This window comes from Hemiscyllium ocellatum, chromosome 4 (genome assembly GCF_020745735.1).
Source record: "Hemiscyllium ocellatum isolate sHemOce1 chromosome 4, sHemOce1.pat.X.cur, whole genome shotgun sequence".
In the NCBI taxonomy this organism is placed as follows: Eukaryota; Metazoa; Chordata; class Chondrichthyes; order Orectolobiformes; family Hemiscylliidae; genus Hemiscyllium; species Hemiscyllium ocellatum.
In genome coordinates, this window is record NC_083404.1 from 73,796,257 (window position 1) to 73,822,733 (window position 26,477).

Genomic DNA, 26,477 nt, shown 5'->3' on the forward strand with positions numbered 1-26,477 from the left:
AGGATGTGTTTTGGCAAGAAAGACATCGTTAATACCATATATTATACATATCATCATAAAATGGATTTTGGACTCCAAAATATGCACGGAGAAGTGAAACTGAAACTGTTTTCTTTGCAAATCATCACATTGGAGGGAAAAACTGACATTATATTGGTCATTACATTACACATATCTGAAACGTAAATAAAGAAATACCTAGTTCTCTGTGATCTAAGAGTCAGCACTTGTGACAGACAATTAGTTCAACTGCTAGCAAGAAAAGATACAACTTACAGTTGGCTAATTGTAATTCCCTTCACTGTGCAGGAAATAGTGACTGTAAAAATTAACTATGTTTGTGTGCGAAATACTGCTGTTAATAGGTGACAATAAATTACAAAACTTATAGATTGCTAATAAAAAAACACAAAATTAGATTTATATTTGCTTACCAGGAAGTGGATCTTCCAAAGGATTCAGTGCGGGCAGTTCCTTGCCTTGAATGACATTGGGTTTAATCCACCAATTAAATGTAAACCATAGCTCCTCTTTCGTGGCAGTACGCTTCAGATTGATGGAATCTAATTTCCACGGCTGCCTCCGGCCATTGGCTTTGGGAGTAACACGAAGCTTGTAAACTAATCCCACACCTCCCAATTCAGCCTACAACATAAGAGGAATTAATTCAAATCTTTAAAAAATGACTCTGTGAAAAACTACTGAAACATGTTAGAGCCAATGAGCTTTCCCTTTGGTTTGGCAGGGTTAACATTTGTCCTCAGCCTGAGAGACCAGAATCATCCCAGGTTTGATATCAGGCCCAGGGCGAATGAGCTGACCACAATTTAGATGGTGGTAAGTGTTCTAATTTTGATGTGGTGTCTCTGAATGAGTGAGAGAGAGGTTGAACCCGAACCCTTAATCTTGCTTGCATGCAGACATCGACTGTTGCATAGATATATGTACCTCTTAGAGCTGTTTAGCCTGCCAGAACTCACTCCTGAGGTTCAGACATATATGTCAACTAGTTGTTGCTGATTGACTTACATGTGACTGTGAATAGTTATTCCAGTTATGAATCAACAGCTTCAGGAGGTTAACACAGAACAGAACCCAAGAGTGCAAAATACATATTTCACCTTTACTTGTGTCAGCTCATCTGCAATTCCAACTGTGAACATCCTCTGACCGTCTTTCCCATAAACATTTATTATTATCTGCAGACCAGGATTATTTTTCACATCTGAACTTGAGATATCCATTAACCATATATCTGATGACTGCTCCATTACACCCTTGGGTCTGACAGTAAGTCTTTCACCTACAGGAAAATTAAATTTAAATTAGCAAACATTTGTTTCCAATAACAATTTCTTGAAACAAGGCTCAATTTAATTTAATATCTTGCCATTTGATTTAACCAAAATGTATTAATAACTTGGAAGAAGGAAGCAAATTTACTGTAGCCAGATTTGGAGATGACGCAAAAATACGTGTAAAGGCAAGTTGTGAGAAGGATACAAACAGTTTACAGAAATATTATTGATAGGTTAAGTGGACTAAAAAGTTCGCAAATAGAGTACAGATGGGAAAATATGAAGTTGTCATTTTGCAAGTGAAAACAAAATAATGGAGTTTTATTTGAATGGAGTCTTATTTTACCGTGCACGGAGATTAAACTCAACAATTAAAAGGGCAGCACGGTGGCTCAGTGGTCCCAGGTTCGATTCCAGCCTTGGCTGACTATCTGTGTGGAGTTTGCACATTCTCCCTGTGTCTGTGTGAGTTTCCTCCGGATGCTCCGGTTTCCTCGCACAGTCCAAAGATGTGCAGGTTAGGTGAATTGGCCATGCTAAATTACCCATAGTGTTTGTTAATTAGCCAGAGGGTGTTACTCTTCGGAGGGTCAATGTGGACTGGTTGGGCCAAAGGGCCTGTTTCCATACTGTAGGTAATCTAATCTAATCAATCTCAACACAGCTAATTGGGGGGGGGGAAGTTCACGTAAAATGGAAGAAGTGCATAATTGGAAAGGAAGGGATAGTGAAGGTAAACACCAGTAGGATGTTCTTTTAGATTAGATACTTACAGTGTGGAAACAGTCCCTTCGGCCAAACAAGTCCACGCCGAAGCGCAACCCACCGGGCAATTTGACGTGGCCAATTCACCTCACCTGCACATTTTTTGGACTGTGGGAGAAAACCGGAGCAGCCGGAGGAAACCCCACAGACACGGGGAGAATGTGCAAACTCCACACAGTCAGTCGCCTGAGGCGGGAATTGAACCCGGGTCTCTGGCGCTGTGAGGCAGCAGTGCTAACCACTGTGCCACAGTGCCGCCCACCACTTGCTGGTCATAACAAATACTTCATATCAAAATCATCATTCTAGTGAGGGACCACAATGGTGTTCACATCATCCACACTGAGAGGTACTGAAACTAACCCTAATCCTATCACTGAACTGATTATTACCTAATCCAGACTACTGTCTCCATCAAGCCTAAAAAGGCAGCATATGCAAAAAAATTCAATGTCAATGGACTCAAGGATTCTGAGAAGAATACACTCTCAGGTTGTAAGTTTGCTTACTGAGCTGGTGAGTTTGTTTTCAGACATTTCATCACCATGCTAAGTATCATCATCAGTGAGCCTCTGGTGAAGCGCTGGTGTTCTGTCCCACTTTCTATTTATGTGTCTTGGTGTCTTAAGGTGGGTGATATCATTTCTTGTTCTTTTTCTAAGAGGTTAGTAAATGGGGTCCAAATTGATGTGTTTATTGATGAAGTTCCGGTTTGAAAGCCAGGTCTCGGCATGTCTCTGTTTCGCCTGTCCTGGGATGGATGTGTTGTCCCAGTTGAAGCCGTGTCTTTCTTCGTTTGTGTGTAAGGATGCTAGTGATAGTTGGTCATTTCTTTCAGTGCTCATGTATCCTGGTGGCTAGTTTCCTGCCTGTCTGTCTCATGTAGTGTTTGTTGCAGTATTTCCTATAGGACATTCATTTTGCTAGCTGTTGGTGTAGGCGCCTTTATGTTCATTAGCTGCTGTTTAAGTATATTGGTAGGTTTGTGGGCTACCATGATGCCAAGGGGTCAGAGTAGTCTTTGGTGTACGGTAGTATGGCTAGAGTCTCTGGTGTGTTGTGTCTCTTGTTTGGGTTTATTGTTTAAGAATCAGTGGAATGTGCTTATCATGTACACGTTGTTCTTGAAAACGTTGTATAGGTATTTTTCTTCCGCCGCTCATGGTTCCTGGTGATGCAGTGTTTTGTGGCCCATTTAAATAGTGTCCTGCTGTATAAGACATGTCCCACTATCACTAATGTCCTTACATACAGACGAAGAAGGACACCACTTCGATGGGACAACACATACATTCTAGGACAGGTAAAACAAAGACACGCACAGGAATTCCTACAGCCCTGGTATTCAAATCAGAACTCCATCAATAAACACATCGAGTTGGTCCCTATTTACCAACCTCTGGAAAAAAAACAGAAGTGATATCAGCCACCTGAACAGACCAAAACACATAAATAGAACACGGGACAGAACCCCAGTGCTTCAGTGGAGGCTCACTGATGATGTTAGCCTGCTTGGCACACTCTCCTCATTCCTGAAGAAGGGCTCATGCCCGAAATGTCCATTCTTCTGCTCCTTGGATGCTACCTGACCTGTTGCGCTTTTCCAGCAACACATTTTCAGCTCTGATCTCCAGCATCTGCAGTCCTCACTTTCTCCTAGAAGATTTTAACCTACTGCGAATCCTCTTGCAAAGATGCCTTCCTTGAAGAAGCTCTCTTCCTCCCTCTATAAGAATTTCATTGAGTCCCTCTCTCACTGCACACCCCAGGTCATCACCTTAATCTCCTTCCACCTATTGCATTTCCAACGCCCCTCTCCCAAGTCCCTCCTCCCTACCTTTTATCTTAGCCTGCTTGGCACACTCTCCTCACTCCTGAAGAAGGGGTCATACCCGAAACGTCGATTCTCCTGCTCCTTGGATGCTGCCTGACCTGCTGAGCTTTTCCAGCAACACATTTTCATCACTGATGACGTTATCTAGCATGGTGACGAAACGTCTGAGAACCTACCAGCTCAGCAAGCAAACTTACAACCTGAGTGACAAATCTTCTAAAAAAATCACAAACACTACTCAGACAGTGCATTATGAGCAACCTAGCAATGCTTAATAAGCAGGATCAACAGAATGCCCTCTGTATCTAATTTGCTCTGAAATCTATCATAACCAGCACCTGCAAAGATACATTTCATTTCTTAACCAGGAAACCAGAAGACTGACAAGAAAAAATCAGAAGATAAACTAGAAGCACAAGATGTAATCATCACAAAAATTTGAGGTAAAGAAACTCAAGAAGTATGGCCAAAGTTCCAACTACTTTGAGGAACTCTGACAGGCTCAGATAATGTCAAGAGTGTGGTGCTGGAAAAGCATAGCAGGTCAGGCAACATCCGAGGAGCAGGAGAATTGATGTTTCAGGCATAAGCCCTTCTTCAGGCTCAGATAGTGGCCAAGCACAAATAGCAGATGAAGGGTGTGAAACTCAGTTCTAAAGAAGAGTCAAATTAGATGTATATGTTAACTGTTTCTCTCCACAGTGGTGCTGCTAGTCAGGCTGAATTAGATCAGCATTTTCTGTTTTTATGTCATCTTTGCAGCATCAGTGCAGGTGTGCTAAACCTGTATCAAATATTGGTTCCGCTTTGACTTAGGCTTTGCATTTATTTCTGGGCATAATACTTTAGAAAAGATATGAGCGCATTAGAGACGGTGCAGAAGATTCATGAGAATAACTTATCCTCTATTTCCTCCCTCCCTACCCATATTCCTTAGTAGCTTCAGTCTCCAGAAATATTTTACTTTCTTAAACTTCCTTGGCAGAGATTTCTACATATCGTCACTCTCCGAGTAAAGAAATTTCTCCTTATTTCAGTCTTACTTAGTCTGCCATATATCCCGAGACTATGACCTCCCTGTCCAGGGGAAATATCCTATGCATCTAGTCTGTTCAGCCTCATCAGAATTTTATGTTTCCAATGAGATCTCCTCACATTCTTCTAAAATTCTGTGAATAAAGACTCAATTAACCCAACTTCTCCTCACAGGACAAACCTGCCATCTGGTTAAACTTTGCTGTACTCCATTTATGGCAAGTTTATTTTTTCCTTCAGTAAGGAGACTAAAACTGCTCACAATACTCCAGGTTTGGTCTCACTAAGACCCTGCATAGTTGCAGAAAATGTTGTTATTCTCACTCAAACCTTCTTGCATTGAAGACCAACAAATAAGTAAATCAGGTTTACCAAGTAGGTTTATCATTGTTCCAAGCCGCTCTCAGACTCTGACTTTAAAATAGCTGATGACTTACTTATTTCAGAACTCTGCTGTTAGAGGAAGAAACATTTATTAACAGTGCTATCAAGCAGAAACTGCCCAGCAATAATCTGCTCAGTGATGCTCAGTGGGTTCTGCCAGGACAACCCAACTCCTAATCTCATTACAACTTTGTTTAAACATGGAGAAAAGAGTTGCAGTTCAGAGGTGAGGTGTGAGAATTGGTCCTTGACATCAAGGCTGCATTTGACCAAGTGTGGTATCAACGAGCTCTAGCAAAACTGGAATCATAGGTATCAAGGAGCAAACTCTCTGCTGGTTGGAGTTTTACCTGGCACATAGGAAAATGTATCTGTTGGAGGTCAGCTGTCTCAGCTCCAGGACATCTTTGCAGTCATTCTTCAGGGAAGTATCCTACGCGAAACCATAGTTATCACTGCAGCCCCACAGTGCCAGGGACCTGGTTCAATTCTACCCTTGGGTGATTGTGTGGAGTTTGCGCCTTCTTCCTGTGTCCACATGGGTTTTCTCTGGGTGCTTTGGTTTCCTCTCACAGTCCAAAGATGTGCAGGTTAGGTGGATTGGCCATGCTGAATTGTCCATACATAGCATCCATGGATGTGCAGGCTAGGTGGAATTGCCATAGGATCTGTGTGCACTCGATGGGCAGAATGGCATGCTTCCATGCTGTCGGGATTCTATCTTCAGCTGCTTCATTGATGACTTTCCTTCCATCATAAAGTCAGAAGTGGTTACAAGAGCAGATCAGAGATTAGGAATACTGTGAAGAATTACTCATCAGGCAGCATCCAAGGAGCAGGAGACTCGACGTTTCGGGCATAAGCCCTTCTTCAGGAATGAGGAAGGTGAGCCAAGCAAGCTAAGATAAAAGATGGGGGGAGGGACATGGGGGAGGGGCGTTGGGAATGCGATTGGTGGAAGGAGGTTAAGGTGAGAGTGATAGGCCGGAGAAGGGGTGGGGACAGAGAGGTCGGGAAGAAGATTGCAGGTCAAGAAGGTGGTGCTGAGTGTGAGGGTTGGGACTTAGATACAGTGGGGGGAGGGGAAATGAGGAAGCTGGAGAAATCTGCATTCATCCCTTGTGGTTGGAGGGTTCCTAGGTGGAAGATGAGGAGCTCTTCCTCCAGGTGTCATGTTGCCATGGTCTGGTGATGGAGGCGGCCAAGGACCTGCATGTCCTTGGCGGAGTGGGAGGGGGAGTTAAAGTGTCAGCCACGGGGCGGTTGGGTTGGTTGGTGTGGGTGTCCCAGAGGTGTTCTCAAACATTCCGCAAGTAGGCGGCCTGTCTTCCCAATGTAGAGGAGGCCACATCGGATGCAGTGGATGCAGTAAACGATGTGTGTGGAGGTGCAGGTGAATTTGTGACGGTTATGGAAGGATCCCTTGGGACCTTGGAGGGAAGTGAGGGGAGAGGTGTGGGCACAAGTTTTGCATTTCTTGCGGTTGCAGGGAAAGTGCCGGGAGTGGAGGTTGGGTTGGTGGGGGGTGTGGACCTGATGAGGGAATCGCAGAGGGAGGGGTCTTTCCGGAACTCTGATAGGGAGGGGAGGGAAATATATCCTTGGTGGTCCAGAACACACTGGTTAGCTCCTTCCATAGTATAGTCCTTTGCACAGTGATGGCCAGAGCTTATTGCATAATATCAATTCACACTGTGAATTCTAAATTCTGAAATAACATGTGTTATGTTAAATAATCATTTCTTCCCCAACTGGGGCAGAATAGCAGCAGATAACATTCTACAAGATGCATTGTGGTAATTTAACACCATTTCTTCAACAGTACCATTCAAACCCACAACTTCTACTGCCCAAATGAATTAGGATCACAATGGCATGGGAACGTGGCCCTTTGTCAGACAACATCCATGTTACATATCATCCTGACTTGGAACGACATCAATATTTCTTCGCTATCATTGAGTCATGAACCTGGAATGCCCTCCTTAACAGAACTATGAGTGCATCGACATTACATGTAGTAGTTTGAAAAGGCTCACATCTATCCAACCCAAACTTGGGGTCTGCTACACTTTTGTCACCACAAAATGGAACAAATTAGAGGAAACATACAACAGTATCAACAATATCCTGACAGGCATAAAATTCACAAAAAAGGCGAAAGACAACAGACTCCCATTTCTAGATATGACAGTTGAACGTAGTTAATGGAGAGCTTCAAACCAGCATCTATAGAAAAATAACACTTACCAAATACTTAACTTCAGAAGCAATCAGCCCAACACCCACAAATGGAGCTGCATCAAGAAATTATTTCGACGAGCTATATCACACTGCAGCACTCAAGTACTACAAAAAGCAGAAGAAGAATATCTATACAGACGTTTTCAAGAAAAACGGGTACCCAATAAACATAATCCACTGATCAAAGTTTGTGCGAAGATTTGTAGCTCGGGTGCTTGTTGTAGTGGTTCTGTTCGCCGAGCTGGAAGTTTTGGTTGCAAACGTTTCGTCCCCTGGCTAGGAGACATCATCAGTGCTCTGGAGCCTCCTGCGAAGCGCTTCTTTGATGTTTCTTCCGGCATTTATAGTGGTCTGTCCTTGCCGCTTCCGGGTGTCAGTTTCAGCTGTCCGCTGTAGTGATTGGTATATTGGGTCCAGGTCGATGTGTCTGTTGATGGAGTTTGTGGATGAATGCCATGCCTCTAGGAATTCCCTGGCTGTTCTCTGTCTGGCTTGCCCTATGATAGTAGTGTTTTCCCAGTCGAATTCATGTTGCTGCGAAAAGAGGAAGAGGAACACCTATACAAGGTATTTGCCAAAAACGGATACCCACGCAACTTTATCAACAGATGCCTAAGAGATAGACCACGGAACGAGGACATGCCACAACCAAAAGGATTAGCCACACTACCACACATCAGGAGCGTTTCAGAACTGACAGCCAGACTACTGCGACCCCTAGGACTCATAACGGCACACAAACCAACAGCCACGCTCAGACAACAACTTACTAGAACAAAGGAGCCAATACCCAACATGAGCAAAACTAATGTAGTTTATAAAATACCATGCAAGGACTGCACAAAACACTATATAGGACAAACAGGAAGACAGCTAACAATCCGCATACATGAACACCAACTAGCCACGAAACGACACGACCAGCTATCCCTAGTAGCCACACACTCAGACAACAAGCAACATGAATTCGACTGGGAAAACACTACTATCATAGGGCAAGCCAGACAGAGAACAGCCAGGGAATTCCTAGAGGCATGGCATTCATCCACAAACTCCATCAACAGACACATCGACCTGGACCCAATATACCAATCACTACAGCGGACAGCTGAAACTGACACCCGGAAGCGGCAAGGACAGACCACTATAAATGCCGGAAGATACATCAAAGAAGCGCTTCGCAGGAGGCTCCAGAGCACTGATGATGTCTCCTAGCCAGGGGACGAAACGTTTGCAACCAAAACTTCCAGCTCGGCAAACAGAACCACTATAATCCACTGATTCCTCATCCAAACCCAAACAAGCAGAAACAATGCAAGCAAAAACTATAGTCACACTATCTTACATCAAAGACATATCAGAAATTACTTCCAGACTACTCAGTCCCCTTGGCATCATGGTAGCCCGCAAACCTACCAACACACCTAAGCAATGACAAATGAACTCAAAGGATCCATTAGATAGCACCAGCAAAACTAATGTCATTTACAAGATATCATGTAAGAACTGTAACACTACATCTAACAAACTAGCAGTAAACTTGCTACCAGGATACATGAACACCCATCTGGCTACCAAACAACACAACCCACTATCACTAGTTTCTATACATACAGAAAAAGGACACCATTTTGACTGAGATAACACACATATCCTAGGACAGGTGAAACAAAGACATGCACAACAATTCTTAGAGGCATGGCATACTAATGAGAACTCCATCAATAAACACATCAATTTAGATCCTATCTACCTAGCCTTGTAAAAAATAACCAGAAACGACATCACCCACGTAAAGAAACCAAGACTTATAAATATAGAGGCGGGTCATATCACCAGTGCTTCACTAGAGACTCTCTGACTGTGTCTGATCACCTGATGAAGGAGCATTGGTCCGAAAGCTAGTGCTTCCAATTAAACCTGTTGGACTATAACCTGGTGTTGTGTGATTTTTAACTTTGTACACCCCAGTCCAACACCTCCAAGTCATTCCTTAATATACAATGCATCATCTCACATTTTGTGGTAAAGTCATATGAGGATCCTTCTGCTTCAGTAATACCTCACTTCCCTGGCTTCCAGATATTGTTGTTTCCTTCCTCCTCTTTCAAGTATAACATGCAGATAGAATTCCTGTTGTGCTAATGAAATTGATAGAAACTGAAAGATCACTGGCTTTCCTTGAACATTCTACTCAAAATTCTCTACCACTCCTGAAAAGTTTACATTTTTTCACTTTCCTGAACAAAAACTGTCATTTTTAGTACAGTAGTACCTGTCTCTTTCAATCAGCAAGCATTTGGAATGCAGTATTTCAAGTCAGAGTAACCCATACATTTGATATGTGACAAATGGACCAGGAGGAAATAGATGTGCAAAAATTACTTGTGTGATTTTTAAACTTTATATTAAGGAATATGGGGAAATAATGTTGAAAAATTACACCTCCTAAGAGTATGTAGGGGTAGTTGATCTAGGGGTTTGTATGTAAAGAACTTTGAAAGTAGGAAGATATATTGTGAATGTAGTCAACAAAGCATATGGGATTAAACTTTGTTAATAGAGCTATTGTGTGCAAAGTATGCTAAACCTTTTTTATATTCTGACAAGTTGCCAGGGCCAGACCAGATTTGTCCTTGGCTGCTTTGGGAAGCAAGAAATGTGATTGCTTCGCCGCTTGCGCAGATCTTTGCATCCTTGCTCTCCACCTGAGGACTGGAGGGAGGCAAATGTAATTCCTCTCTTCAAGAAAGGAAATAGAGAAAACCCCGGCAAATACAGACCAGCCAGTCTCACGGCTATCGTCTGCAAGGTGATAGAAAGGATTCTGAGGGATAGGGTTTTATGACCATCTGGAAGAGATGGCTCGATTAAATGCAATTAGCATAGCTTTGTGAGGGGCAGGTCATGCCTCACAAATCTTACTGAGTTCGTTGGGGATGTTACTAGACAAGTTGATGAGGGTCAAGCGGTGGATGTGGTGTATATGGACTTCAGCAAGGCATTTGATTAGGTTCCCCATGGTAGGCTCGTTCAGAAGGTCAGGAGGAATGGGATACAGGGAAATTTAGCTGTCTGGATTCAGAACTGGCTGGTTGACAGAAGACAGCGAGTGGTAGTGGAAAGAAAGTATTCTGCCTGCAAGTCAATGGTGAGTGGTGTTCCACAGGGCTCTGTTCTTTGGCCTTTACTCTTTGTAATTTTGATTAATGACTTGGATGAGGAGATTGAAGGATGGGTTAGCATGTTAGCAGATGACACAAAGGTTGGAGGTGTCATTGACAGTATAGAGGAATGTTGTAGGCTGCAGCGTGACACTGACAGGATGCAGAGATGGGCTGAGAGGTGGCAAATGGAGTTCAACCTGGATAAATGTGAAGTGATCCCGAAAGTTGAGTACAGGATTAAAGTCAGGATTCTTGGCAGTGTGGAGGAACAGCCGGATCTTGGTGTGCAGTTACATAGATCCCTTAAAATTGCCACCCTAGTGGACAGGGTTGTTAAGAAAGCATATGGTGTTTTGGCTTTCATTAACAGGGGGATTGAGTTTCAGAGCCGTAAGATCTTGTTGCAGCTCTATAAAACTTTGGTTATACCGCACTTAGAATGCTGTGTCCAGTTCTGGTTGCCCTACTATAGGGAAGATGTTGATGCTTTGGAGACGGTTCAAAGGAGGTTTACCAGGATGCTGCCTGGAATGGAGGACTTATCTTACGAAGAGACGTTGACTGAGCTCGGACGTTTTTCTTTGGAAAAAAGAAGGAAGAGAGGGGACCTAATTGAGGTATACAAAATAATGAGAGGCATAGATAGAATTGATAGCCAGAGACTTTTTCCCAGGGCAGAAATTGTTAATACGAGCGGTCATAATTTTAAGCTGTTTGGCGGATAGTATAGAGGGGATGTCAGAGCGGGTTTTTTACGCAGAGAGTTGTGAGAACATGGAATGCATAGCCAGCAGCAGTTGTGGAAGTGAGGTCATTGGGGATATTTAAGAGACTGCTGGACATGCATATGGTCACAGAAATTTGAGGGTTCGTACATTAGGTTTACCTCACATGAGGATAAATGGTCGGCACAACACAGTCGGCTGAATGGCCTGTTCTGTGCTGTACTGTTCTATATTAACCACCATATCCCATTCTAAAAGATGAAAAACCTAATCTAAATTTGTTTAATAACTATAACCTGGTGTTGTGTGATTTTTAGCTAAAATTGTTTAATATATCTTCACAATTCCATGACACTGTAATCTTTTTGCTATAAATTCCGTGTCGTATGGTCATGTTCCACAATCACCTGATGGAGAAGCAGCACCTCAAAAGCTAGTGTGCTTCCAAATAAACCTGTTGGACTATAACCTGGTGTTGTGAGATTCTTAACTAATTAGGGACAGTCATCGTGACTTTGTGCAGGGCAGGGCATATCTTATTAAACTGATCAAATGTTTCAAAGAGGTGACAAAGATGATCAATGATGATAAAGCAGTGGATGCTGTATACATGGATTTTGGTAAGGTTTTTGACAAGGTCCCTCATGGTAGGCTCATCCAGAAGATTAAGGTGCATAGGATCCACAGTGAGTTGGCTACATGGATTCAGAATGGACAGTGGAGGATTCAGTGATGGCAACACCATTGAATGTCAAGAGACGGTGGTTAGATTGTCTCTTGTTGGTGATGGCTATAGCCTGACATTTATGTGTCATGAATGTTACTTGCCACTTGCCAGTCCAAGCCTGGCTATTGTCCAGAACCTACTGCATTTGGACATTGACTCTTTCAGTATACTGAGGAGTCACAAATGTTGCTGAACATGATGCAATCTTCGGTGAACATTGCTTCTGCTGACTTTATGTTAGAGGAAAGATCATTGATAAAACAATTGCAGATGGTTGGGGAGTTATCAGGTGTGTTACTCACCACAGTTTTCCTTGCCTTGTAGCCACTGTTTATGTGAAGAATCCAGTTGAGTTTCTGGTCAATGATAATCTCCTGGATGTTGACAGTGGGAGATTCAGTGATGGTAACACCATTGAATGTTGAGAGGTGATGGTTAGATTGTCTCTTACTGGTAAAAGCCATAGCCTGGCATTTGTGTGTCATGAATGCTACTTGCCACTTGTCAGCCCAAGCCTGGATATTGTCCAGATATTGTTGCATTTGGTCTTGGACTCCTTCAATATATGAGGAGTCACAAATGGTGATGAACATTATGCAATCATCTATGAACTTTGCTACTTCTGACTTGATGTTAAAAGGGAAGATCATTGATGAAGCAATTTAGATGGTTGGGCCTAGGACACTACCCTGATGAACTCCTGCAGAGATGTCCTGAAGCTGAGATGTCTGAACTCCAACAACCATGACCATCTTCTTATATACCAGGTATGACTCTAACTACCACAGAGTTTTCTCCTGGATTTCCATTGATTCCAGTTAATGCAGCCATGATATCAAAGGCTGCCACTCTCACCCTCACCTCTGGAATCAGCTCTTTTGTTCATGCTAGAACCAAGGCTGAAATGTAGTCAGGAGTGGCCCTGGTGGAACCCAAACTGGTGTCACTGAGCAGGTTATTGCTGAGCAGGTGCTGCTTGATAGCACTGTCGATACCTTCCATTAAGAGTAGACTGATGGGGTAGTAATTGGCTGGTTTGGATTTGTCCTACACTTTACATACAGGATATGGGCAATTTTCCATATTGTCAGGTACATGGCCAGTGTTGTAATTGTACTGGAAACAGCTTGGCTTGGGGAATGGCAAGTTTTGGAGCACAAGTCTTCAGTACTATTGCCGAAACATCATCAGGGCCTGTAGCGTTTGCAGTTTCCAATGTCTCCAACCATTTCTTGATATCACTAAGTGCAAATCGAATTGGCTGAAGACTGGCATCTGTAATGCTGGTAGTCACTCGAGGAGGTCAAGATGGATCACCCACTCGGCACTTCTGGCTGAAGATTGCTGCGAAAGCTTCAGCCTGATCTTTTGCACTGATATGCTGGGTTCTTCCATCATTGAGGATGGAAATATTTGGGAAGCCTTCTCTTGTTGTTGAATTTGATTTGCATTTGCCAATCCTCAGCTCACTTCCCATTTCCCCACCTGTAATTTTTGATAACATTCCTCACTATCAATGATGCCTCCTGATGCTGTATCATCTGCAAACTTACTAATTATGCCTTGTATACTCATATCCAGACCAATTATATTCGTAACAAATAACAAATGTCCCAGCAGTGACCCTGTCGCACACCACTAGTCACAGGCCTCCAGTCTGAGAAACAACCTTCAATCATCACTGCCTCCTACCATTGAGCCAATTATGAATCCAATTAGCTAGCTCTCCCTGAAACCAATGTGATCCAACCTTCATGACTAGCCTGCCATGTGGGACCTTGTCAAAGACCTTACTAAAGTCCATATAGACAAGATCCACTGCTAAACCCTCATTTGTCCTCTTGGTTAACTCTTCAAAAAACTGTAAAAGATTTGTCAGACATGACTTCCTGCATACAGATCCATGTCTACCCTCCCTATTCAGACCCTGCCGATCCAAATGTTGGTTGCTCCTGTCCTTCAGCATCCTCTTCAACAACTTGCCTACCACTGATGTCAGGGCCACGTGTCTTTGCTATCTTTCTTAAAAATTAAATAACATTAGCCACCCTCCAGTCTTCCAGAATTTCACCAGTGGCAAAAGATGAAGCAAAGATCTCTGCAAGGGCCTCGGCAATTTCTTCCCTAGCCTCCTAAAATGTCAGAGGATGGGCTTGATCAGACCCAGGAGATTAATCCACCTTAATGCATCTTAAGGCTGCAAACACCTCCTCTCTGGTAATATGTATACAATCCAAAACATTCCCCCTTGTTTCTCTTATTTCCTTAGCATCCATGATTCTATCCGCTTAGTAGACACTGAGGAGAAATAATCATTAAAAATCTCCTCAATCTCCTGTAGCTCCACACATATACAGCCATGCTGACCTTTAAGAGGACCCATTCTCTCTAGCCACTTTTGTGCTCTTGATATAACTAAAGAACCTCTTGGGATCTTTAAACCTATTTGCCAGGTACATCTCATACCCTCTTTTTATTCCTGATTTTCCGCTTAAGTGTGCTCCTACACTTTTTATAGCCATCTCGGGTATTTCTTGAGATTGATGGCTGAAATGTAATGTATGCCTTCTTCCTTTTCCTGGCCAGAGCCTCAATATCCCTCATCAGCCAGGGAACCCTAAACCTGACAGCTTTTCCCTTCATCCGCACAGGGACAGACTTTCTATGGACTCTTGATATTACACTTTTAAAAGCATCCCATTTGCCAGTCATTACCTTTCCTTCAAACAGACTCACCCAAATGACCTCTGCTAGATCCTGCCTAATGGTCCCAAAATTGGCCCTGCTCAATTTTAGCAACTTAACCTGTGGACCTGTCTTCCCTTTTTTCATAACTATGCTGAAGCTAAGAGAGTTATGGTCACTGATCCCAAAGACATTTCAGACACTTGCCGAACCTCATTTCCCAAGAGGAGGTCCAGTTTTGCACCCTTTCAATTAGGGCCCTCTAAAATGGGCAATTTCACAGTTTGCCATATTATACTCTAATTCCCATATTTTCCAACTCACTTTCTCCCTTTCTGGGCTCATTATGTCCCCTTCAAAATTATCTTTTTTATCCATCTTTACTTGATTAGACAAGTTGACAACTGTACCTTCTCTGCCTTCACCAAGTCATAAATTGTGAACAGTTGAGGTTTCAGCACTGATTCCTGTGAAACACCACGTGTTCCTTCATGTTAACCTGAGAAAAAACTACTTATGGCTGTTCTCTGCTTTTGGTATTTCTACTGACTTATTCACTGTAGCACGTGGCTCAATGGTTAGCACTGCTGCCTCACAGCACCAGGGACCTCGATTTGATTCCAGCCTCAAGTGATTGTGCAAGCTCCACACAGACATTCTCCCCATATCTGTGTGGGTTTCCTCTGGGTGCTCCAGATTCCTCTCACAATCCAAAGATGCCCAGGTTAACTGAATTGGCCATGCTAGATTGCCGATAGTATTCAGTGATATATAGCTTAGTGCATTAGTCACGGATAAATATAGAATAATAGGATAGGGGAATGGGTCTGGGTGGGTTACTCTTCGGAGGTTCGATGTGGACTTGTTGGACCAATTGGACTGTTTTCACACTGTAGGGATTCTATGATTTATTACCAAACAATCTTTTATATATACTGATATGCTATTACCGATACCAACAGCTTTTATTTTCCATAATGTTCCATGCCTTTGATATGGCTTTTTATCAATATCCTTCTAGAAATTGCCCCTTTGCTCACAACATGGCAGCTCACTCAAGCTTTCTTTGCTGTTTGGCATGTTCTGCCTAATCTTTGACATGTCGCCTGTCTTTGAACAATTATGTGCTCTTTGATACAGCCTTTAACATTTCTAGTTAACCACAGATGTTCAATCCATTCATGGAATTTTTCAGACTCTTTGGAATGTATCCATTTTGTATATGCTAAAACATCCCCTTAAATGTCTGTTGCAGCATCTCTACTGACCTATCCTTTAATCTAATTTGTCAATTTACTTCGGATATTTTCTGCTTACAAGCCCTTGTAACTACTCTCATTTAAATTTGAAGAAATAGTCTTAAAACCACTCTTCTCTTCCTTGAACAGAATATTAAATTCAGTCATATTATAGTCACTACTATTTGAGAGCACCATGACTGATCTCACTGCTCACTATCAGATCTGGTACTGCCTGCTTTCTAGCTGTCTCTACAAGTCATACAGTCAGAGATGTACAGCATGGAAACAGACATTTCAGACCAACCTGTACACGCTGACCAGACATCCCAACCCAATCTGGTCCCACCTGCCAGCACCTGGCCCATATCCCTCCAAACCCTTCCTATTCGTGTACATATCCAAATATCTCTTAAATACTGCAATTGTACCAGCCTCCACCACATCCTCTGGCAGCTCATTCCATACACGTACCACACTCTGCGTGAAAAAATTGCCCCTTAGTTCCCTTTTATATCTTTCCCCTCTCACCCGAAACCTATGCCCTCTAGTTCTGGACTCCCCAACCCCAGAGAAAAGACTTTGCCTTTTTATCCTATCCATGCCACTCATAATTTTGTAAACCTCAATAAGGTCTCCCCTCAGCCTCCAACGCTCCAGGGAAAACAGCCCCAGTCTGTTCAGACTCTCTCTACAGCTCAATCCTCCAACCCTGGCAACATCCTTGTAAATCTTTTCTGAATCCTTTCAACTTTCACAACATCTTTGCAATAGGAAGGACACCAGAATTGCACGCAATAATCCAACAGAACCAATGTCCAGTACAGCCGCAACATGACCTCCCAACTCCTGTACTCAATACTCTGACCAATAAAGAAAAACATACCAAAGGCCTTCTTCACTATCCTAACTACTTGCGACTCCACTTTCAAGGAGCTATGAACCTGCACTCCAAGGTTTCTTTGTTCAGCGACACTCCCTCGGAGTTACCATTAAGTGTATAAGCCCCGCTAAGATTTGCTTTCCCAAAATGCAGCACCTCGCATTTATCTGAATTAAACTCCATCTGCCACTTCTCAGCCCATTGGCCCATCTGGTCCAGATCCTGTCGTAATCTGAGGTAACCCTCTTCGCTGTCCACTACACCTCCAATTTTGGTGTCATCTGCAAACTTACTAACTGTACCTCTTATGCTCGCATCCAAATCATTTATGTAAATGACAAAAAATAGAGGACCCAGCACCGATCCTTGGGGCACTCCACTGGTCACATGCCTCCAGTCTAAAAAACAACCCTCCACCACCACCCTCTGTCTTCTACCTTTGAGCCAGTTCTGTATCCAAATGGCTAGCTCGCCCTGTATTCCATGAGATCTAACCTTGCTAATCAAGTTTGTGAGACATGATTTCCTATGTACAAAGCCATGTTGACTATCCCTAATCACTCCTTGCCTTTCCAAATACATGCACATCCTGTCCCTCAGGATTCCCTCCAACAACTTGCCCACTACCGAGGTCAGGCTCACCGGTCTATAGTTCCCTGGCTTGTCTTTACCGCCCTTCTTAAACAGTGGCACCACGTTTGCCAATCTCCAGTCTTCCGCCACCCTACCTGTGACTATCAATGATACAAATATCTCAGCAAGAGGCCCAGCAATCACTTCTCTAGCTTCCCACAGAGTTCTCGGGTACACGCGATCAGGTCCTGGGGATTTATCCACCTTTAACCATTTCAAGATATCCAGCACTTCCTCCTCTGTAATCTGGACATTTTGCAAGATGTCACCATCTATTTCCCCACAGTCTATATCTTCCATATCCTTTTCCACAGTAAATACTGATGCAAACTATTCATTTAGTATCTCCCCCATTTTCTGTGGCCCCACACAAAGGCCACCTTGCTGATCTTTGAGGGGCCCTATTCTCTCCCTAGTTACCCTTTTGTCCTTAATATATTTGTAAAAACCCTTTGGATTCTCCTTAATCCTATTTGCCAAAGCTATCTCCCCGTTTTGCCCTCCTGATTTGCCTCATAAGTATACAAGGATTCACTCGATCTATCCTGTCTGTACTTGACATATGTTTCCTTATTTTTCTTAATCAAACCCTCAATTTCTTTAGTCATCCAACATTCCCTATACCTACCAGCCTTTCCTTTCACCCTGACAGGAATATACTTCCTCTGGATTCTTGTTACCTCATTTCTGAAGGCTTCCCAGTTTCCAGCCGTCCCTTTACCTGCAAACATATGCCGTCAATCAGCTTTCAAAAGTTCTTGCCTAATATTGTCAAAATAGGCCTTTCTCCAATTTAGAACTTCAACTTTTAGATCTGGTGCAGCCTTTTCCATCACTATTTTAAAACGAATAGAATTATGGTCGCTGGTCCCAAAGTGCTCTCCCAGTGACACCTCAGTCACCTGCCCTGCCTTATTTCCCAAGAGTAGGTCAAGTTTTGCACCATCTCTAGTAGGTACATCCACATACTGAATCAAAAAATTATCTTGTACACACTTAAGAAATTCCTCTCCATCTAAACCGTTAACACTATGGCAGTCCCAGTCGACATTTGGAAAGTTAAAATCCCCTATCATAACTACCCTACTATCATTACAGATAGCTGAGATCTCCTTACAAGTTTGTTTCTCAATTTCCCTCTGACTATTGGGGAAGTCTATAATGTGATCATCCCTTTCTTATTTCTACATGCTGTTATAAAATTAATTTGAAAAATGTTCCATGAACTCATCTAATTTTTCCTGTCAAAATAGAAATTTAAAACTCCCATGACTGGACCAGCATTTAATTCTCCATCCATAGTTGCCCTTGAAACAATGAACTTTCCATTTATAAATAGATTACAATATAATCTATTGTATAATTCTCAACACTTATTCTATTCACGTGTAAATTTCTTCCAACAACAAATCTACAATGCCATGCTGGGGACTCTCTCTCTTTCTCTGTCTACCTTTTATATATATATATGAGTTTAAACCAATGTGGCTCAAGAAATACTGACAATTTAACTGCTTAATTCCATTATGATATACAGACCAAAACATGCATACCACTAATTCAAAAATCCAAATTCTAAAATAAATGATCTAAAATTATTTCTAAATTCCATACTTTATATCACATTACCCACTGTTAAGGAGTGAGTTCCAGGATTTTGGACCAGCAACACTGATGGAACAGTGATTTATTTCCAAGTCAGGATGTTCAGTGACTTGGAGATGTTCCATGTTTCTGCTGCCTTTATCTTCCTGGGTGGTAGTTGTCACAGGTTTGGAATGTGCTGCCAAAAGAGACTTAGAGCTGCTACAGTGCATCCTCCACATACTTCTGCTGAGCTTCCATGTTGGACGAAGTGGATGCTTTTGGACGTGGTACCAATCAAGTGGGTTACTTGCCCTGTAAAGCTTCTTAGGTGTCACTGGAGCTGCACTCATCCAATCAAGTAGGGACCATGCCATCACACTCCTGACTTATGCCTTAAAGGTGGGCAGGCATTGAGGAATCAAGAGGTGGCTTACTCATGGATGGATTCCTAGCCTCTGACTTGCTCTTGTAGCCACTGTATTTATATGACTAGGCCTAGTTCAGTTTCTGGTCAATGCTTCCCTGGTGCCAGGATCAAGGATGTCTCAGAGAGGGTGCAGAATGTTCTCAAAGGGGAGAGAGCCAGCAAAAGGTCATTGTCCTGGGGACCCAGGTAGATAATGAGGAAGGAAATCAATCTGAGATTGGCACAGTTGAGAACAGAAGCGAGTCAAACAGTCAGGGCAGGCAGCGACAAGGTAGGACTAATAAATTAAACTGCATTTATTTCAATTCAAGGGGCCTAACAGGGAAGGCAGATGAACTCAAGGCATGGTTAGGAACATGGGATATCATAGCAATTACAGACATATGCCTCAGGGATGGGCAGGACTGGCAGCTTAATGTTCCAAGATACAAATGCTACAGGAAGGATAGAAAGGGAGGCAAGAGAGGAAGGGGAGTGGCATTTTTGATAAGGGATAGCATTACAACTGTGCTGAGGGAGGATATTCCTGAAAATACATCCAGGAGGTTATTTGGGTGGAACTGAGAAATAAGAAAGGGATGACCACCTTATTGGGATTGTATTATAGACCCCCGAATAGTCAGAGGGAAATTGAGAAACAAACTTATAAGGAGGTCTCAGCTATCTGTAAGAATAATAGGGTGGTTATTGTAGGGTATTTTAATTTTCCAAACATAGACTGGGACTGCCATAGTGTTAAGGGTTTAGATGAAGAGGAACTTGTTAAGTGTGTACAAGAAAATTTTCTGTTTCAGTATGTGGATGTAGCTACGAGAGAAGGTGCAAAACTTGACCTATGCCTGGGAAATAAGGCAGAGTAGTTGACTGAGGTGTCATTGGGGGTGCACTTTGGGGCCAGTGACGTAATTCCATCAGATTTAAAATAGTGATGGAAAAGGACAGACCAGATCTAAAAGTTGAAGTTCTAAATTGGAGAAAGCCTAATTTTGATGGAATTAAACAATAACTTTCAAAAGCTGATTGGGGCAACAGATGTTCGCAGGTAAAGGGATGGCTGGAAAATGAAAAGCCTTCAGGAATGAGATAACGAGAATCCAGAGAAAGTATATTCCTGTCAGGTTGAAAAGAAAGGCTGGTAAGTATAGGGAATGCAAGATGACGAAAGAAATTGAGGGTTTGGTTAAGAAAAAGAAGAAACCATATGTCAGGTACAGACAGGATAGATCGAGTGAATCCTTAGAAGAGTATAAAGGAAGTAGGGGTATACTTATGAGAGAAATCAGGAGGGCAAAAAGGGGACATGAGATAGCTTTGGCAAATAGAATTCAGGAGAATCCAAAGGGTTTTTACAAATACATTAAGGACAAAAGGGTAACAAGGGAGAGAATAGGGCCTCTCAAAGATCAGAAAAGCCGCCTTTGTGTGGAGCTGCAGAAAATGGGAGAGACACTAATCGAGTATTTTGCATCAGTATTTAGTGTGGAAAAGGATTTGGAAGATATAGAATGTAGGGAAATAGATGGTGACATCTTGCAAAATGCCCAGATTACAGAGGAGGAAGTGCTGGATGTCTTGAAATGCAAAAAGGTGGATAAATGCCCAGGACCTGATCACATGTACCAAAAACTCTGTGGGAAGCTAGAGAAGTGATTGCTGGGCCTCTTGCTGAGATATTTGTATCATCGATAGTCACAGGTGAGGTGCCGGAAGACTGGAGGTTGGCAACGTGGTGCCACTGTTTAAGAAGGGTGGTAAAGACAAGCCAGGGAACTATAGACCGGTGAGCCTGACCTCAGTGGTGGGCAAGTTGTTGGTGGGAATCCTGAGGGACAGGATGCACATGTATTTGGAAAGGCAAGGACTGATGATTCGGGATAGTCAACATGGCTTTATGCGTGGGAAATCATGTCTCACAAACTTGATTGAGTTTTTTGAAAAAGTAACAAAGAAGATTGATGAGGGCAGAGCAGTAGATGTGATCTATATGGACTTGAGTAAGGCGTTCAAAAAGGTTCCCCATGGGAGACTGGTTAGTAAGGCTAGATCTCATAAAATACAGGGAGAACTAACCATTTGGATAGAGAACTGGCTCAAAGGGAGAAGATGGAGGGTGGTGGTGGAGGGTTGTTTTTCAGACTGGAGGCCTGTGACCAGTGGAATGCCACAAGGATTGGTGCTGGGTCCACTACTTTTTGTCATTTACATAAATGATTAGTATGTGAGCATAAGAGGTACAGTTGCTGAAAATGTGTTGCTGGAAAAGCGCAACAGGTCAGGCAGCATCCAAGAAACAGGAAATTCGACGTTTCGGGCATAAGCCCTTCATCAGGAATAAGCCCGAAACGTCGAATTTCCTGTTCCTTGGATGCTGCCTGACCTGCTGCGCTTTTCCAGCAACACATTTTCAGCTCTGATACTCCAGCATCTGCAGACCTCACTTTCTCCTCTAAGAGGTACAGTTAGTAAGTTTACAGATGACACCAAAATTGGAGGTGTAGTGGACAGCGAAGAAGGTTACCTCAGATTACAACACGATCTGGACCAGATGGGCCAGGGCTGAGAAGTGGCAGATGGAGTTTAATTCAAATAAATGTGAGGTGCTGCATTTTGGGAAAGCAAATCTTAGTAGGGCTTATACACTTAATGGCAAGGTCCGAGGGAGTGTTGCTGAACAAAGAGTCCTTGGAATGCAGGTTCATAGCACCTTGAAAGTGGAGTCGCAGGTATATAGGATAGTGAAGAAGGCGTTTGGTATGCTTTCTTTCATTGTTCAGAGTATTGAGTACAGGGGTTGGGAGGTCATGTTGCGGCTGTACAGGACATTGGTTCGGCCACTGTTGGAATATTGCATGCAATTCTGGTCTCTGTCCTATCGGAAAAACGTTGTGAAACTTGAAAGGGTTCAGAAAAGATTTACAAGGATGTTGCCAGCATTGGAGGGTTGAGCTATAAGGAGAGGCTGAACAGCCTGGGGCTGTTTTCCTTGGAGCGTTGGAGGTTGAGGGATGATCCTATAGAGGTTTACAAATCATGAGGGGCATGAATAGAATAAATAGACAAAGTCTTTTCCTTGGGTTCAGGGAGTCCAGAACAAGAGGATGAAGGTTTAGGGTGAGAGGGGTAAGATATAAAAGAGACCTAAGGGGCAACTGTTTCACGCAGACGGTGGTACTTGTATGGAATGAGCTGCCAGAGGAAGTGGCGGAGGCTCGTGCAATTGCAACATTCAAATGGCATTTGGATGGGTATATGAATAGGAAGGGTTTGGAGGGATACAGGCCGGGTGCTGGCAGGTGGGATTAGATTGGGTTGGGATATCTGGTTGGCATGGACAGCTTGGACCGAAGGGTCTGTTTCCATGCTGTACATCTCTATGACTCTATGACATACTAAAAAGCTGATTCAGGCCGTGAAAGCCATAATTTAAACTGTACATTTCAGTTAAAAATCAACTATATAGTAAATTAGATGTATACAAAGACATTCTTACACAATATCCCCAAGTATTCAATCCTAAGTCAAAGCAAGTTTGCTAAATTCATTTATTATTATTTTAAATGAACCTGTTTGGACAGGCTGTAGTGCGTCTTCAGGATCCATTCCTTGCAGTATGAAAACAGGCCCTCCAAACTGTAACCCACCTGGAACTATTCTCCCACCCTATACCTACCCCTGACTAATGCACCTAACACAATGGGCAATACTGACCAGCACATCTTTGGACTGTGTGAGGAAACTGGAGCACCCGGAGAAAACCCATACAGACACAAGGAGAATGTGCAAACTCCACACAGACAAATACCCAAGGCGGGAATCAAATCCAGTCCCTGACACTGTGAGGCAGCAGTGCTAATCACTGAGTCACCTTGCTGCCCTAAATGGTTACTTTCACCCAGAGATTCCATCCCTGAGATCGTGATAGTATGACCACACCAGAACCTGATAGATGTATTGATCTGCTCCTAAAATATTAGGCTTACTTTGCCCCACTTAATAAGATCCTATTCCAGCTTCTTAATTAAGCCAACTGTTCTTCCACTAAAAAGCTTGTTAAAACCCTGCTTAATGCAGCGAACTACAGAATTTAAACTTCAGTTTTTAGTTAAATGTCAAAACCAAGCTACAAACAAAATAAAAAATTAGACTCTCTTACCAAACAAGTTCCATAAGTTTGTTACATTTAACATAATAAACTACTTCTATGTCCTTCAACGGAACATTACGAAAGAACATGTAACACTGAGCACATCAGAAGATGTTGAATCAGATGCCAAACGCTTGGTCAAATCATTAGGTTTTTAGATATGTCTTACAAGAGGAAGGCTAGGGTAAAGAAATGCAGGTTTGTGTCATGGGTGTTCCAAACATTGAGTCCTAATCAAGTGAAGGGAAAGCCACAAGAGCCCATCAATTATAACTGGGAATGCACAAAAGCACAGAATTAGAATAGTACAAATTTCTCAGAGACTATGGGACTGGAGGTGGTCCTATAGAAAGGGAGGGTCAAGGCCATGGAGTATTTGAAAGAATGAGAATTTAAAAATGAATACTTTGCTTGACCAGAAGTTAATGTAGGTATGAATGGCAATTTTAGCAGATATCTAAGACAGGGCTAAATTGAGAGTGAAGTGAAATCCATGGTCTTCCTCATGACATGATAGGTCAGAAACTCAATTCAGGATAAGATGGACACCATTTCTGTGGAAGAGTTCACAGGATTAAGTCAAAATTCTTCCTAACCCATTGGAACAGTTTCTTTTAAATAGGCCCATATCCACCATCCTGAAAAGTAGAGAAAGCAGCCCATTAGAGGTAGTAGAATGTCATAGCAGGCTGGTTAGATGAGCTACCATGGCCCTGTAGACTTTGGCTGAGTTGTTTTATAGACTGTTAAGCCTTTTTGATCTCACTCCCATACTCATCTCTGTCTACTACACTCCATTGCCCTTTGGGATGGCAAGGTGGCTCAATGGTTAGCACTGCTGCCTCACAGCACCAGAGTCCAGGTTCGATTCCAGCCTTGGATGACTATCTGTGAGGAGTTTGCACATTCTCTCCGTGTCTGCTCCGGTTTCCTCCCACAGTCCAAAGATGTGCAGGTCAGGTGAATTGGCCACGCTAAATTGCCCATTGTGTTAGGTGCATTCAGAGGGAAATGGATCTGGGTGGGTTACTCTTTGGAAGGTCGTTGTGGACTAGATGGGCCGAAGGGCCTGTTTCCACACTGTAGGGAATCTAATGTAATAATCCCATACCCTCTCCATGCCCTTTCATACCCTTCTCCCCCCTTCCTGCCTCCCATGTTCCATTCATGTTCTCTGCATCCCTCACATTCTTTCATCCAGTATGCATTATGGACTGAAACAATGCTCATGAGAAAAAACTGTGCTCCAAAAGTCTCTCTGGATTTTAAAAACAATCATACAGTATAGAAACAGCTTTTTGGCCTATTGAGTCTGTACCACCAAAAATATACTAAATCTACAGTAGTCCTCTTTTCTAGCATTTGGCCCATAACCATGAATGTTATCACACTTCAAGTGCTCATTCAAGTCCTTTTTTTTTCAAAATTTTGAGATTATTTGCCTCAACTACCCTCCCAGGCAGTGGTTGTGATTGGGATAATTTTCTGGGCGTCGGTGTAGACTTGACAGGAGGTATGGGCTCTAATTGCACTGTAGGAATATGATTTGTGATTCTATTACACTCTAGGTGAAAATATTTTCCTCAAGTCCTCTTTTGTCTTTCATCCTCAAATTATGCCCCCTTGTTACAAACCCTTCAACTAAGCGGAACAGCACACTTTGTAGAAGTGTACCTGATGGAAACATAAAGATCAGATGGCTGTTTGATGAGAATGCAATGCAGAATGATGCCAATAGTGCAAATTAAATCCTTGTCTGTGTTGGCAGCTATCAAAGCTTGCTCCCTGGCTTACCTCATATTTTTAGAAGAATCTGACTTCAAAAGTATGTATGGCAACCTTTGTGGACAATAGGTAAGTATTACCCACAGATAGAGCAATTCATCATATTAATAATAAAAACATTTCCCCCTTTCACAACTCTTCTTTTATACAAATAAACATACAACATTGAAAAGCCACAAAGAAACATTAACTTAATGTGTTGATAAAAATGTTAAATTGCTTGGCTAAGTGGACAGTGAGTCTTAGAGCTCAGCCAAGTTCATGAGGCTATTTGGAAAAGCAGATACTTGCCCATCTGTTATTCAATAGCTGTGGGTTGTCAATAGCATTTAGGTGAAATTGTTTGTTTGAACAAATAAGATGATGGCTATCTTCTCTGAGATAACTGCATAGCTGTCTGATTCATATCATTAGTATCATCAGGAATAACCTGAAATGATCCCAAATCTTCAAAGTTGTGCCTTTGGCAGGCACTGGCAATGCCTGATAAGCTGATATTCCATTGTCCCATTCAAAGATGGAAGAATATGCAGTTCTGACCTTCGATTCTGGTCAAATGCACTGGTGAACAGATGAAAATATATCTGATATGATCTGACCTGGCTAACATCACTTTCTTAGTCTCCTCTTATTCCCTTAAACAATATTGATGAAAATAGTGTGCTATGTACTTGTATATTGGCATTAAATGGCAGTTGTCATGGTTATAAAAAAGGTTACACTTACATATCAATTATGACTTAGGCACCTAACCATCTAAACTACAACAGAATTAAAATAAGAAAAACAAATGCAAGATGTTGGCATTTTTTGTCAACAATTTTCACAATCCCCCTTTGAATTATGTAATTATTTTGAGGGATTTGGATGTGCAAGGTAGAACGGTGACTCCTCTAATTCTTGGACAAGCAGAATA

At 42.5% G+C, this 26,477-nt stretch overlaps 1 protein-coding gene across 1 annotated transcript in view; it reads right to left on the reverse strand.

The window, feature by feature from the left end:
* Positions 1 to 26,477, reverse strand: part of LOC132815212 (lipoxygenase homology domain-containing protein 1-like) — a 202,642-nt gene that overhangs the window by 146,560 nt on the left and 29,605 nt on the right. The window contains exons 5-6 of the mRNA XM_060824026.1: positions 1,128 to 1,303; positions 435 to 645 (exon numbers count right to left, since the gene is read on the reverse strand). Of these exons, the coding sequence (XP_060680009.1) occupies positions 435 to 645; positions 1,128 to 1,303 (387 nt within the window). The remainder of the gene's footprint in view (positions 1 to 434; positions 646 to 1,127; positions 1,304 to 26,477) is intronic.